Source organism: Anastrepha ludens, chromosome 6 (assembly GCF_028408465.1).
Source record: "Anastrepha ludens isolate Willacy chromosome 6, idAnaLude1.1, whole genome shotgun sequence".
Taxonomy (NCBI): domain Eukaryota; kingdom Metazoa; phylum Arthropoda; class Insecta; order Diptera; family Tephritidae; genus Anastrepha; species Anastrepha ludens.
In genome coordinates, this window is record NC_071502.1 from 93,451,278 (window position 1) to 93,465,873 (window position 14,596).

General features: G+C 38.8%; 4 protein-coding genes across 4 annotated transcripts; 1 reads left to right on the forward strand and 3 right to left on the reverse strand.

The window, feature by feature from the left end:
- Nucleotides 1–1,737: 1,737 nt before the first annotated feature.
- LOC128865869 (attacin-A-like) lies at nucleotides 1,738–2,685 on the reverse strand. The gene is made up of 2 exons (XM_054106252.1): nucleotides 2,377–2,685; nucleotides 1,738–2,284 (listed from the first exon to the last, which is right to left on the reverse strand). The coding sequence occupies exons 1-2, from the start codon at nucleotides 2,610–2,612 to the stop codon at nucleotides 1,885–1,887; spliced, it is 636 nt and encodes a 211-aa protein (XP_053962227.1). The 5' UTR covers nucleotides 2,613–2,685; the 3' UTR covers nucleotides 1,738–1,884.
- Nucleotides 2,686–4,506: 1,821 nt separating this feature from the next.
- LOC128865868 (26S proteasome non-ATPase regulatory subunit 11) lies at nucleotides 4,507–6,395 on the reverse strand. The gene is made up of 4 exons (XM_054106251.1): nucleotides 5,849–6,395; nucleotides 5,260–5,766; nucleotides 4,973–5,185; nucleotides 4,507–4,799 (listed from the first exon to the last, which is right to left on the reverse strand). The coding sequence occupies exons 1-4, from the start codon at nucleotides 6,161–6,163 to the stop codon at nucleotides 4,569–4,571; spliced, it is 1,266 nt and encodes a 421-aa protein (XP_053962226.1). The 5' UTR covers nucleotides 6,164–6,395; the 3' UTR covers nucleotides 4,507–4,568.
- Nucleotides 6,396–7,986: 1,591 nt separating this feature from the next.
- LOC128865870 (protein aveugle) lies at nucleotides 7,987–10,283 on the forward strand. The gene is made up of 2 exons (XM_054106253.1): nucleotides 7,987–8,359; nucleotides 8,940–10,283. The coding sequence occupies exons 1-2, from the start codon at nucleotides 8,213–8,215 to the stop codon at nucleotides 9,120–9,122; spliced, it is 330 nt and encodes a 109-aa protein (XP_053962228.1). The 5' UTR covers nucleotides 7,987–8,212; the 3' UTR covers nucleotides 9,123–10,283.
- Nucleotides 10,279–13,448, reverse strand: LOC128865867 (transcription factor SPT20 homolog). The gene is made up of 2 exons (XM_054106250.1): nucleotides 12,914–13,448; nucleotides 10,279–12,847 (listed from the first exon to the last, which is right to left on the reverse strand). Exons 1-2 carry the CDS (start codon nucleotides 13,431–13,433, stop codon nucleotides 10,953–10,955), a joined length of 2,415 nt encoding a protein of 804 aa, XP_053962225.1. The 5' UTR covers nucleotides 13,434–13,448; the 3' UTR covers nucleotides 10,279–10,952.
- Nucleotides 13,449–14,596: the final 1,148 nt, after the last annotated feature.

Below are 14,596 nucleotides of genomic sequence, written 5' to 3' on the forward strand. Positions count from 1 at the left end.
TTGATTGGGTAAACTGTATTATTTTTTTGTAGAGCCATTCATGGCATTTATTTTTTTAAGATAATCCCTTTCAAATATTAGCCGCAACTGCGACGTAATTTGGCCATCCGTAAACATCAATTTTAAAAGATTCGATGGAGGTCGGTATCCGGTGAATAACTTTAGTAATGTTAGCTTCCAATGCCTCAACCGAAGCTGGTTTATCCACAAAGCATTTCAACTTTACATACCCCCAAAAGGGGTGCTATCACACGATCTTGTTGGCCAATTCACTCGTCCGAGACGAGAGATAAATTGCTCATCGAAACGACTACAGCGTCCATTATTTCGCGGGCTGGAACCGCATGTTGTGATGCATCTAAAAGTCATTTACCAAAGCGCAATAGCGTTCGCCATTCACTGTTACACTGGCGGCAGCCTCGTCTTTGAAGTAATATGGGCCGATGATTCCTCTAACCCATAGACCACACCAAATGGTTGTTTTCAATGGATGTAAAGGCTGCTCTTGAATGACTTCCGGTTGCTCTGCAGCCCAAATACGAGAATTTTGCTTATTGACGTAGCCATTAAGCCAAAAATGGGCTACGTCGCTGTACACCATAAGTTGGCCTGAGCGCGCGATGAACTCTTTTTACAGAGCGTCTAGTTTCGTACTCCAATAGTACGATTTGTAAAGGTAAACGACTTACGTCTCGTCTTTCCATTATGTACTCAGTTTGACGCACGCGTCATCTGCCAAAAAAACACCTATTGAAAAAAGTACGCGTGCCTACTCGTCATCTGCTAAAAAAACCCCCGTTGGAAAAAGTGCATCCAATCTGATCACCCATTATAACTGAAAATCTGTGGGCACTACGCGAAATAAGATTCTGGCTACAAGTCAGAGACTAAGAGATCATAGCTGAGAGGCTAGGCACTAAGGCATAGATACCGATTGGACTTAAGACCAAAGATAGACAGAATGGATGGGAAAACGCGCGAAACAGCAGAGATACTACAAAGTTGATTCCTCTTGAAACTTCCCTGACTGCTTAATGAATCTGATAAATCTGCTAAACGATAGGAAATCTAGCTGATCTATTCTCTATACATCTGCCCTAAAAATGCGCCTACTTAATCTAGAGAATGTCGAGCAAAAATAGGGAAACTGCTCTCTATTTTCAGCCTCCTCTAACAGAAGACACTTATTGGGTTGTCCGCGATACATCTTTTTCTTTGGAATTTTTTGCCAAGAGATTGCATAACAAATGTAAAACAATTTCGGAGATGTTGCACCGGATATCACCCCAAAAAAAAATAATAATAATTGGCGCGTACACTTCTGTTACGTGTTTGGCCGAGCTCCTCCTCCTATTTGTGGTGTGCGTCTTGGTGTTGTTCCACAAACCACCCAACACGGATGAAATTGAGACAGCGGATGCAACTATACTGAAATAACAACGAAAATTTCTCCCAAAGGTTGTTCCTCATTTAATTTTTGTTAAAAAAAGATCTGGGTTTAATTTTTAAATTGGCGCAAAATGAACGAAATGGAACACCCTATGTTGTAATTTGGAAAATATTTGTATAATCACAGTTTTAGAAATAATGAGAATGCATTTCCATGCTACTGATTTTTAATTATTTAAAAATGTCAAAAAAAAATTGAGGTTATGTTGTTGAAATCACCAGCTTCTCTATCTGATTCTATTTTTTTGCGGCTTCTCTATCAAATGAATGCATTAAAACATAAAATAATATATTTAATTTTTGTTTTATTCCAGAATAAATTAATTTTATACAATCACAAAGTTTTAACTCTAAATAAAACTAATATTTTTTTAAATAACAATTTCAAGTGCGTAAAACTATTTCTCCCAACAACTCATCGCTCTGCATTATCCTTCAACCAAACATGTGCGTCAGACCCAAGCCAGCGCTGAAATCCTTCTGTCCACTCAACGGTCCACTCATCCATTTTGAGCCACTGCCAGTCAAATCTAAGCGCGTATTACGATCCGGAGAGGACCACAAATTTGCTTTGGCGCCCAACTCCAACTGTCGGCCGAAATTGGGAATATTGCTGTGTGTCAGACTGGCGCCATGGCCATTGATGTGCGAGTATTCCAAACCGGCACCATTGCGATCGAATTTGAAACCATTGGCCAGTGTGTTTTGCGATTTGAAGGCATTTGCGTCCACGCTGTGTACGCCGTTATTGAATAGATTCGCATTCACACTCTGGGTGAATGTGTCGCGTACACCGGGTATGTGCGTCTTCGAGATGGCGGCACCCAGACCATGACTGAGAGAAGAAAGTTTTTTTATTAATTGAGTTCAAATTGAGAAATTTGGTCGTTTTTTATATCTGCTTAGCATTTAAATATTTGTACTTACTTATTATAAGCCAACGCGCCACCAGTAGCCACTGGTCCACCATTCGTGTTGCCCGCAGCAAAGACTTTGCCAATCAAATTGTGATCCGGTGTACCAATGCCCTTCGCCAATTCCAGACGCGCATTGGCTCCACCGTTGGGATTGCTGCTTAGCGAGCCGCCCAGCGATTGAGGATATGCTTCGATGAGTGCACCAAAGAGCACCAAAGCGAGTACGACAGTTGCAAAGAATTTCATCTTGAAGTTGCTGGGGTTTGCGCTTGTCAACTGTTTGCTACTTAAGCCTTTGATAGAGTGTGATTTGGCTGAAGGCATCGACTGCTTTTTATATGCACATTTATTTTCGCTTATCTTGGCTTATGTCTGTCTGTTTCAGACGCTAAGGGAATCCCATTACTCAAAACGTTCTATAAAAGCAGCTGTATTTGTTCTACGTTCGAAAGCAAGAAAAAATCACTCATCTTTCGGATATTTACAGACTTTTTTTTTATTCTTTAAGAACAATTTTAATTAATGTTATCAATTTTTGTGCGCCAGTGGAAGAAAACTTTTTAATTTTTTTCTTTTTTTTTGAAAATCGTGCAAAATTCCCCGCAGACAAAATTCTTCATAAAAGTATTACAAAAATTATATTAACTCCTCCTCTGTCACTCATCAGAAATTTTAGGCTGTGTGCGTCTTGATGTTGTTCCACAAATGGAGGGACCTATAGTTTCAAGCCGACTCCGAGCGCCAGATATTTTTATGAGGAGCTTTGTCATAGCAGAAATACACTCGGAGGTTTGCCATTTCCTGCCGAGGGGGACCGCTATTAGAAAAATGTTTTTCTTAATTTTGGTGTTTCACCGAGATTCGAACCAACGTTCTCTCTGTGAATTCCGAATGGTAGTCACGCACCAACTTATTCGGCCACGGCGGCCGCGGGTACCTACCTCATGAAAAAAGGTCTATCCCTCCCAATGCCGCTCCTCAAGATATGCTAGGATCACTCCCAACAGAACTGGGCTATATCCTGCACTCCGCACACAACTGCCCAACATCCGAAAATTGGTTATATAGCATCTCACACCTCTACCTAAGCCCCCTCGACAGTGGTTTCTGCATTACCGGAACGACCCGGATATACCATATGTATGTGTATGCGGGCGGCGCAAAAATGTATGTATGTACTTATTATGCAGCTAGAACCACTTAGACATTATGCAGCTAGCACCACTTAGGCATATCAGGTTGGAAACTGTCACCACATGGGAAATTTTACTGCTTCCTTCCAAACTGTAAATATTGGCGTATTTTATTTTTCCATGATTTTCAGTGAAATATAAATATTTATAATTTTTTATCGCATTTTCCTTTTCCTCCATAAAAGAAACATACGAAAATTTTATTAAATCGCAATTGTTTTCAAAAATCACGCCAAAAAAGTCAACTTATTGTTTACATAAAGTCATAATTGAAGTGTTGCTTTAAAATTAAACAAAACTAAATAACGCGTTAGGCAGGAAAAACTGATGAAGCAAAAAATATTGTGGTACTGAAGGAGGCAACAAATTTGTTCATTTATTTCCTTGCCTTCCTGTTTATTTTTAATGATTATAGAATTGTTCCATAGCTGACGCCATACAACCAGAGAAAGTTTACGCTTTATAGTTGTTATGTATTGGAAAAGTAGTTTCGAAATTTTACTCTTTTTCATATTACTAATGTATAATTAATTGTTATTTGTTGTTATTATTGTATTAGTAGCTAATTCAATATTACTACAAATCTACGTATGCCAATTGTCACCAGCAAACATTTTGAAACATTTCGTTTTATTGTTAAGTAAATATATTTTGTTGTTGTTCAGTGCACTTTGCATACAAAATAATTAGCAAAAATTTATATAAATTGTTCACGGTTTTTTCTTTGTTGATTTATCTGCTTCTTTTCAACTATTTACTGTATCTAAAACGATCAATTGTTGTACCACAAATTCGGATACAAACAACGGGCATTAATCGAATCGGTTGAGTGTGTGCTGTGTACAAGGGCATTGAACTTGTCTGCGGCTAGAGGTGCTACCGCCAATATTTCAATACAAATTTAACAGAATAATGCTTTTAATTTTATATATAAAAAAAAGAAAATATTTGATTAAAGTTTTTTTTTTTTTTTAATTATTTATGTGTTATTTAGCAACGGTCTGTTTATCTATGACAACTTCTTGGCCTTCTGATAGAGTGTGTCGACCACTTTGCCCATGCTATGAATAGTCTCCAAAACGCGCTCATAGGTCTTGTCCACAGGCGTCTCTTCGAAAACGATCAGTACACCTTCGCCTTGATCCAATATACCGCTGAATTTCTTGTCGAGAATCATTTGTGAAAGCTTTTTCTCCACCTGTGGCATGGGCAACTTAATGCATTCGGCAACGTGAGAAACCTAAAAAAATCATTGGTGAATTAATTGCGTTATTTTCTGTTGTTGCTGTTGTTTTAACAGTAATACAAGCCTGTTATTTTCTCTATGTATTCAATTAAACGTAATAGTACTTGTAACATTCTTTGATTATGCTACATGGACTTTAAAGAAAATACTTGTTTTTATTTGTTTACCTGTACTCGCGAGTATGGTTCAATAATGCGGCACAGATTCTGTTCCAACATAGTGTCGTACAATGTACCCAAATGCGCCTGCACAATTACATCTTCTGACAGTTCCTTCTTGTAGTTCTTCAATGCGTCTTGAAAATCGGCAAGTGAACGTTTGTGTGAAGCTTCCGCTACAGCCTTCATGGCATCAATGTCGCGGCCTGAGTAAGTGATAGCCTATTTCAAATAAAAGCATGATTAGTGACCGTGTTCCTATCTTTGCGTTTAAATTTGTATGTATGCAAACTCACCAATTTTCCGCTCACGATTTGGTTAACATCCTCAGACTGACCTAACATAATTTTGCACAATAACATGTATTTTAAACCAGTTAAGGCTTTTGCATTATCCACACTATCGAAACTTTCGAATGCTTCGTAAAAGTAGGAGAATGCCGTTTTGAAGTCACGTTCATCGGCGGCATGTAAAATTCCCGATTGTAAATCGAGAGCACCTTGCACCTTGGGCGGGCAATATATCGCGTTGGCGGTTGTGCGAGCAGAGGTGAGTGCGGCGCGCGCTTTAGGTAGATTACTAAGTGCATGATACGTTTTACTCTCTAATAGCTGCACCTCAACCAACAAATTCTTGTCATCCAATTTTTTCAGTTCGCGCAGCAACTGCGAGCCAAGTGCCAAAGCGTCGGTATACAAGCCTGTGTCGAAGAATAATGCAATAAGACGCGCCTCCAATGATTGACGTAAAAATGTGCGCTTTTCTTGTTTCGCCCACTCAATGCAATCTTTGCATAATTGCACCTAAGAAAATAAGTGTTTATATACATTAAGCAAGCTCTATATCAATTCATAGCAATCTTAGTAGCGCAGGTTATTTACATACCTCTATGCCCGTACCAGCATCCAAGTCTAAAAACATATCGACTAGCGTCCGCACCATTTTCGCTGCCTTCGCCTTGCTTATCAAACTGAGGAAGGGACGCGTCACCTTGATCAAATCGGCCAATTCTTTGGCCTTGCCTTCTTGCTTATACAACTCCCCCAACTGCAGGATGCCCTGCTCCTTCAAGCGAATCAACTCTTCATCATTCTCAGCTACTTCCTGTTCACGTACAATTTTATTCAACAACGTAATGCCCTCTTCACGGTTGACGCTAGTGAGGGCTTGAGCGCGTTCGAATAACGTAGCTCCGGCCATTTTTCGATTACTGCAAATAAATTTTTACAAATTTCCTTGAATTCAAGCGCGTTTCTATGTGTTTTCAATGTTTTCGCTTTGTTGTGCAAACTATTATATGTTTTATACACTCCAAACAATGGAAATTTCACGATGATTTGTCTAAAATTTCTATGTTGAGAATCACAAGAAAATTACTTGAATCACTCTTTCACTTTTCGATTTGGTCTGAGTGGCAGAACGATGACAGTTCACGAACCGCCAGTCATGCAAGTAGCGCAGCCAACTTTAGCACGTAGAAGTATGCAATAACAGAAAAATATTGAGGGATTTTCGAAAGGAATAATATCTAAATGCAGGCGAAATTAACAAAGATCGAAGTAATATATAAATACAAATAAAAATAATGAATGCTAGAATTTATACGGTCACAATAGCTATATTTGTGTCAGTCGACACGTATTGACGCCATTATAATTATTCAAACTTAGAAGCTGAAATTATTAACAAAAAACACTTTTTAAATATTACATATCAATAATACACGATGAGCCATATCAAATAAAAGTTTTGTAATGCAGGCTTTTCAGTTTTTGATCCAAGCATTTGTGAGACGACGTGAACCAAGAGTATTCGCTGGTTTGGAATTAAAATTTAGAAATATTACAAAAAATTCTTAAAGAGGAGCGAAATAGGAAAAATCTAAATTTTAGATGAATACGATTTTAGTGCAAGAGGTACTCCACAATATGGAAGCAAATTTCCGGGCTCTAATTTACTGCTATTTATGAGCGCAGAACGGCCTTCATTGATAGTATATTGTGTAGTATAAATATTAATATAAGAACTTTTGCCTGTGGAGATGTTGCGTGGTGACGCTGATCAAATAAACAAGCCAGAAATACCTCATTTCGAGCTCAGGCATATTATGAAGGTACAGTAATTGTAGAGTTAATTTAATTTTGACAACGCAATGTTACGCGTTATAATAAGATATCAAAGCTTATACAACACTGCTGAAGCATCTACGATATGTTATATATACTATATATAATATATTAGCTGTACCCGGCGCGCGTTGCTACGCCAACAACTAAAATGAATTTAAGAACATGTCATGTTCGTTTCCTCTGTGTAAAAATACATGGTCATACTAATTTTTATGACAATCGGTTGAACGGGACAGAAGTTGCTACTCTGCACCTCCGGCGAGTGGCATCAATGAGCATATTCTACAAGCCTTCTCCGTGGAAAACTACATATATGTACCAACTTTTATAATAATCGGTCCAGTAGTTTTTGAGTTCATCGATAACATACAGACAAACATTCATTTTTATAAAGGTGTAAAAAGATTATACAATCAGTTATCAGGAGTTATAACAGAGAAGGTTCATTAACGTTCTCTGATGATAGAATAAAATATTACGCTCTCCCAATTCGCCGTGACGTCAGTGCTTCGAAAAAACAACCAAAAATAAGCGGCAAAGAAAGCAAAAGCAATAGAAACTGCCAACATCAGAAATTATGCACGCGCACATTTTCTTGTCACAAAGTTATCGAAAACAATTGCATTTGAAGTTTATTGCTGCTTTCACAATTTAGCACGCAGAACTTCATTTTTATTATTCACAAATCTTCGAATCAGAATATGCCCCACGCCATTGGTATATTGTATATTCCAAGACAAGTTAGTTCTCTCCTTTTGTTTATTTATCCACAGCACTGACGTATTCAGTATACCGCATTTAGTGATTAGTAATTAAATTGCTCTAATGACTGCGCCCATTCTCTACAGTTTTAGTTGATTTCTCAATGTCAAATACAACACTGCTTTGCCCTCGATGTTTTGTTTTGAGTAGATTTCTTTTATTGGGGCAGCTGTCAAGATTATTCAATTATTTTGTCTCTCTTTTCTTCAATAATTCGTTGGTTGGATTTTGTTTAGAAGCTCAACAAAATGTCTAGGATTTATCGATAATAACTAAAGAACACAAATAAACAGCGCAAAACATCAATAACATAATTATTAGCAGGGAAGACTTTTACACTGCAAAGCTTATTAGTACAATGGTGGAGGAAACAACACAAAGCAGCCGGCCGCGCATGAAGACGGCACGGCCCAAATCGGTGTGTCTGTGGTCGGTAATAGATGTGCGAAAATGGTATATGCGGCACTGTGGCGAATATCCACAATATCTGGAACTTTTTTCAAAGGTGAGTGTATTCCCTACAACAATCGGGTAACGCTGCCGGAGCGACTTGAATTTATTTCCGGCCAAAAAGAGTGCAACACTTCCCAATGGCTTAAAAGGATGTTGGTACAACAGCTTCTAAAGCATTTGTAAATGGAATAAGACGTGTGATAGTACTTACTTGAATTCAACTGCCTGCTGATAGATCTTAACCACTTTAGCTGTCATCGTGTTGAGGATTATTACTGCTTTCTTTATTAAAATTTCCAATTCTGCTATTGCAAAAACTATAAGCCAACGTTTGAAAATATGTGTATGAAAGTAGCCAATAGTAATATTGGTTCTTGATTTTTATAAAACGGCTTTTTAAGTTAAATGTGTGTATGTTTGGCAGTGAAACAAATAATTTTAATTTTCGAATGCCAAAACTGATTTCGAGTCAAAATTATTTCAATTTTCATGAATTTTTTTAACTTTATTGCAATATTTTGATGTTATTAATGTCAACTAAAAGCCGTTAACAGTATTTTATTATTATTTTTACCTGCTTATGGTGGCAAACTAAAAATAATGCGAAATTTTCTTTTTACATTTATTTCTAGCATGAAATTACCGGCCGCGCACTACTCCGCATCAACGATTATTCGCTGCAAAGAATGGGGATCAGCCATAGTGGCGATCGCGAAGCAATTTTCCGAGAGATATTAAAACAACGACTCAAAACTGATATTATGGAAATACGTGATATGGAACGTGAGATCAATACCTATTACAACACCAGATAAATACACGTGAACTAATGAGTATTAGGGAATTCATAGGCAATTTAAGAAAACATATTAGTAGTATAAACAGTTTAACTTGCGAACATTTTGATATCGACGATATGTAAATTGCAGCGAACTCCACTGCACATCCAAACGCACACCAATTTTCTGCTAACAATTTTAAAGTATGCATTTGCATTCGTGCTATCATACAAACATATGTTCATATGTAAATTAGTGTATAACGTAGCCTAGTAGTATTTAAATATTAGTGAAAATAAATGAAACACAAGTACTCGTACTGAGTATATTATGCATTACTCTTGGTAAGATAAAAATCTAAAAGTAAAGTTGTTCAAATACTGCGGCTTGGATTGTTTAGTTTTGAAAGTGTTGTCTAAATGCCATTTCATTTGTATTGCATTATCGTGTATGTCCCAGTATGTGTTGTACATACAAACATATATTATTTATTCTTGCGATTTACATATTGTCTTAATTATTGACCAACAAGTAAAACTATTTTTATTATTATTTTTTTAAATTTATTTAGGCAGTTAACTGAAAACACCACATAGCAATAATGTAAACGGTATTAAAAGTATGTAGTTGTACGAATTTTAAAAAAATTATATGCTTAAAATTATGAAATAAGTCGTTAACTTTTGTAATGAATACTAGACGAATTGCACAAAAAATTTCAAATTGTTATGCAACAAAAGACGCGTGAATTTTATTATATACGTATACATATATATATATTATATAAATAATTTTATTTTAATAGCGAAAATTCTGGAAATGCAGTTTTTATTGCTATAGTTTGCAATTTTTTTCTTTTATTGTATACAGATTTAGTTCTACTTAAGAAAAGAATTATTACATAAATAGAATTTTATGCACGTATGTATTAAATAAAAAATATAAATAGTGCTAAAAGATATATTAGAATTAATTACATATATTTTATCATATTTTTTTACAATTCTTATGAAGTACTAATACCATTTTGTCATTAATCACTTTTCGGGAGTAGCATTATTGTTGCTTTTTGGCAAAAATAACAACAACAAATACATCATAGTTTTTAAACTAAAAAGCAATTACAAAAAGTATTGAAATTGCAATTGTTAAACAAATTTTTAGTGTGCAAATATACATTTAATTATTTGAAATAATTACCATGCAATTTATTATTCAAGTGGATTTATTTATTTGCTATTATTTATTCCCATGGCAGCCGGTTCTACGTTACCGGAATGACTCGGTTTTTTCCCGACCAAGGGCTGCCGCCCCAGTAAACTAGCCCTGTCTAGTGTACCGTATCCGTTTCCACGACAGTCGGTTCTACGTTACCGAAGCGACCCGGATTTATATCCGGCCAAGGACTGTCACTCCAGCAGCATTCCCCGTATGTAAGTATGGAGAATGTTTATGCTGCTACAACAACAACAGTGTACCGTATCCCATTTGCTATTATTTTAAGCTCTGAGAAATTGCAACTATGAAGAATGCCCCAATATTTAACACAGGTTTTCAATAATCTACTAAAAAAAATTAATTTTGTCAATGTAATTCTGTCGTGCTTTTATCAAATTTCATTTCACACATATTTTAGAAATTATTTGCTTGCATTATTTATGTAATCTAATTATACATACACATACCTATGTATGTATGCGATTTTCTGTTCAAATTTAGATACTTATTTTTCTACATGTTTGTGCTTTCGGTATTTCTCATTCAACTATTCCCAACTATTTTATCTTCGCCAAAAAGGGTATTTTGCAAGTACAGTTATTAGAAGCACAACTTGCGCCTTTCACTATTTCTCACCTTTAGTGCGCTTTAGTCATCTTGCTCTACCTTTGGCGTCACCAACTGCACATCACCAGTTTGCGTGTCCACGGGCACCTCTGGTGGCACTGTCACTGTCACTGCCGCCGGCATTGAGGCTTGCGTTATGACTGCAGTTGGCGCCGGCGCCAACTTGGGCATCGCATTCGCCGTTAGTTTAGTTGGTGTCAGTATGGTTGCACCACCAGCCATGCCAGCCATGCCCGCCATGCCCGCTAAAGTGGCGGTCCCACCCGGCACTGCGGCTGTGGTGAACACAAGCTTTGGCGGATTCAGGCGCATCTGTTGTGTGTGCGCCTGCATTGCAGCGGCTACTTGTTGTTGTTGCTGTTGCAGCACTTGTGCCTGTTGTTGCTGTTGCTGTTGTTGTTGTGTGAATAATTTTGGCAGCTCGGTGAAGAAACGCTCTACTGCTGTACGTTCGTAATCGAAACGTTCGCGCTCCAGCGCCAACCGCTGCTGCTGTATTTCATTATTCTCCGTTTGTGCAACATATATGTGGCGCAGCAGTATGCGCATGTTGGCGGCTTCTTTGCGTGACAATAGTTCGTCGCGTCGCTGTTTTTCATGCTGCTGCTTTTGCTGGCGCTTACTGGCAGCCTGCGATTTGGCCTCTTCTGCCTCTTTTAACTGTTGTTGTTGTTGCTGTAGCTGCTGTTGCTCCTTCTGCAATTGCTGTTGCTGTGCCTGCTGCTCTTGCTGCTGTTGTTGCAACTGTTGTTGCTCCTTCTGCAATTGCTGTTGTTGTTGTTGGTTTTGTTGTTGCTGCTTTTGCTGTTGTTGCTGCTGATGTTGTTGTTGTTGCTGTAGTAAAGCTGCGTTTAGCTGTGGCAACAACGTTTTTCCCAAAGCTGTGTTGGATGCGCCCATTTGCGCCGCCGCTTGATCAGCATTGACCAACAGCAGCTTCATACCACCCGGACCCGTAGCCACAAAGCCTGCGCTGGTGGGCGTGCCCTGTGCGCCACCTACTCCTGCTGCGCCGCTTAGCAAAATGCGTCCGGGCTGCAAAGCGCCGGCGGCATTCAAAGCGTTGGGTAACAGTTGAATTTGCGACTGGTGCAACGGTATTAACGGCGCTGGTGTTGTGGGACCGGTGGCGGTTGGCGTTGGCGGTTTGGGTTGCATGAGGAAATTCGTTGGTACCAGAGAAATTTTTCCCTGTGGTGCTGACTGTGTGCTGGACGTGGTTGTGGGGGATGCCTTGGGCATATTGGGGGCGGGGGAGACAATGGCCATTGTCATTGCGCTGGACGTGGTTATGGTGGTTGCTTTGGGTGCACAGGTGGCGGTAGAGACAATAGTTATTGGACTCGAGACAGGTATAATAATGTTCCCCGAGCTGTCGGCCAATCGGTCAATGAGTGTGGGCATAAACGATTTTGGCGCGGAAATTACATCCTTCACGATCTCTTCGTCAGCATCGACGTCGATGGGCTCCTCTTTGATTGCAACAACTTTTCCTTTATTCATCTCAACTTTACTTTGCTTTTGTGCTTTGGTTTTTTCAACATCCACCGACTTTCGCTTTATGCGCCTGCACAAAGGAAACTCATCACTATCCATACTATCATTTTCCTCTTTAATTTGCACATCACTCATATCGGTGCCACCATTGCTGCGATTTTCAACAGCTCGTTCATCTTCATATTCGCTGCCCAACTCCAAGCTGCCTTCGCTCGCTTTGGAGACCTTGCGCCGCTTGGTCGCCGAAAGCGTTGTAACTGTTTTCTCAGCCGCACTCGCAATTGCGGCAAATGCCTCATCATTGATATCCACCTCAACATCGGGTATTATACCATCATCGATCTCGTTTTTAGAGGCATTACCATTACTCAGTGCTACCAGCTCGTCAAGACCATCATCGCTGTCGGACAGTGTGCCGCCTGTAAAAGAAAACGTTACAGTTCAGTTTGTAAAGATTACACGCAAATAGAAAGCGCTTCACTTACCCTCTTCAATTACCTTACGCCTACGCTCCTCCCGTTCTTCACGCGCTTTTTCCAGTTGATATTTGAGCGAAGGTGGTGGCACCTCATTGGGCCGCACACTAAAGATCGGTCGCTTCATAATTGCATCCATTTCGGCATAATGCTTCCAAGTAGGTTCTGCTGCGGATGCCAAACCCGTGTCAATTTCCTTCTTCAAGCGATTATAGAAACATTTGAGATTCTTGATGCGTGTGCTGATCTCTTCCGGCGAACGATAGTAGCCATATTGCTGCATCTTGGACGCCAGATCGCAGAGCACAGCATGCTTTTTGTGAGCTATAATGAGTGTGCGCTGCACCTTCGGATCGCCCCACAATTGTATGAGCAGCTTTGTTTCGTCTGTATCGAAATTGGGATTGCGTCCGATACTGTTGCAGCCTTTTTTCGTGATGGATGCGCTGTTGAGTACGCGATTATTGGATACCCACGGCTCGCCAGTGCGACGTTTCGATTTGATGCGAGCACTACTCTTCTGGCTCATTTTTGTTGCTTCACAGAAAATTGCAGAGGAGTTAGACGGAGACTGAAAATATATTATATTATATAATAAAACTACTTATATATTAAGGAAATTACAAATATAAATAAATTGTTGGAATAGTAAAAGCTGTAAAAATATGCACTAAGGCTTGAAATTCAGGATTCATGATTTTCAGAAACATTTTCAAAATTGAAGCCTATCCGGAGGCGTCTATTATCTTGCAATGCTTGCAACTACATCATTTTCTTTGATATTTTAATGAAAGCTTCGTCTAAATTAGTTGAAAGCTTGAAGCCTAAAACGTGGTGGTAACTCCAGGTACAAACTTTGAAATATATTTCAAAAAATGTCGTTATAAAATTAAACTGAATTTTTGATTTTCAGTCCATACGCCATAACGTAATTAACTGAAGAGTTAGTGGCGTGAATTTTCGTAAGCAGATAGTCTGGAAGCTAAATATTAATGGGCAGGCCCGACGAGAGGGGTTGGACCCGGAGTTCTCAGAGGGGCCCGGACTCGAGAGTAATTCGAATTATATGAATTAGACATAATTGGAAAGGGCCCGCATTTGCAATTTTCCCCCGGGACCCGGATTTGCCCTCTACGGCCCTGATTATGGATAATAAATAACTAAGATTGGAATTTGAATTCGAATTCGAATTTTTTAAGCTACTCCATTTAAGTCTATCCTCATCGTAGTTTCATATCCATAATGTTGAGCCGAAGATATTATAGTGAGCGGTAGTTCAAAGAGTTCAAGTTTAAAATTTAGTTTGACCCTGTTTTTCATGTACAAAGCTTTCCTGCGCTTCGTTTGTGATTTTGTTGTTACAAAAAAGTTTTCAGTTTAGAACTTTCACGGCATCATCTTGGGGTTGATAATTGCCTCCTCTACAATACGCCTCCATTATTCTCGACAGTCCGCTTTCGCTCTATGTTGTGAGATTTTCATCTTTCGTATATCGTTTTCTACGTCTTGGAACCATCGTCTCCTAGGCCGACCTCTCCTTTTTGCTCCTTAAGGCTTTGCTTCAAATAGTTTTTTGGTCGTACTTTCGCTGCTCATTCTTAAAACGTGTCCATATCACTGTAATCTTTGGGACTTTATAAACCGCGTTACATTTCCTCCCGCGATTAATCTTCTAATCGTATAGGGCCGAAT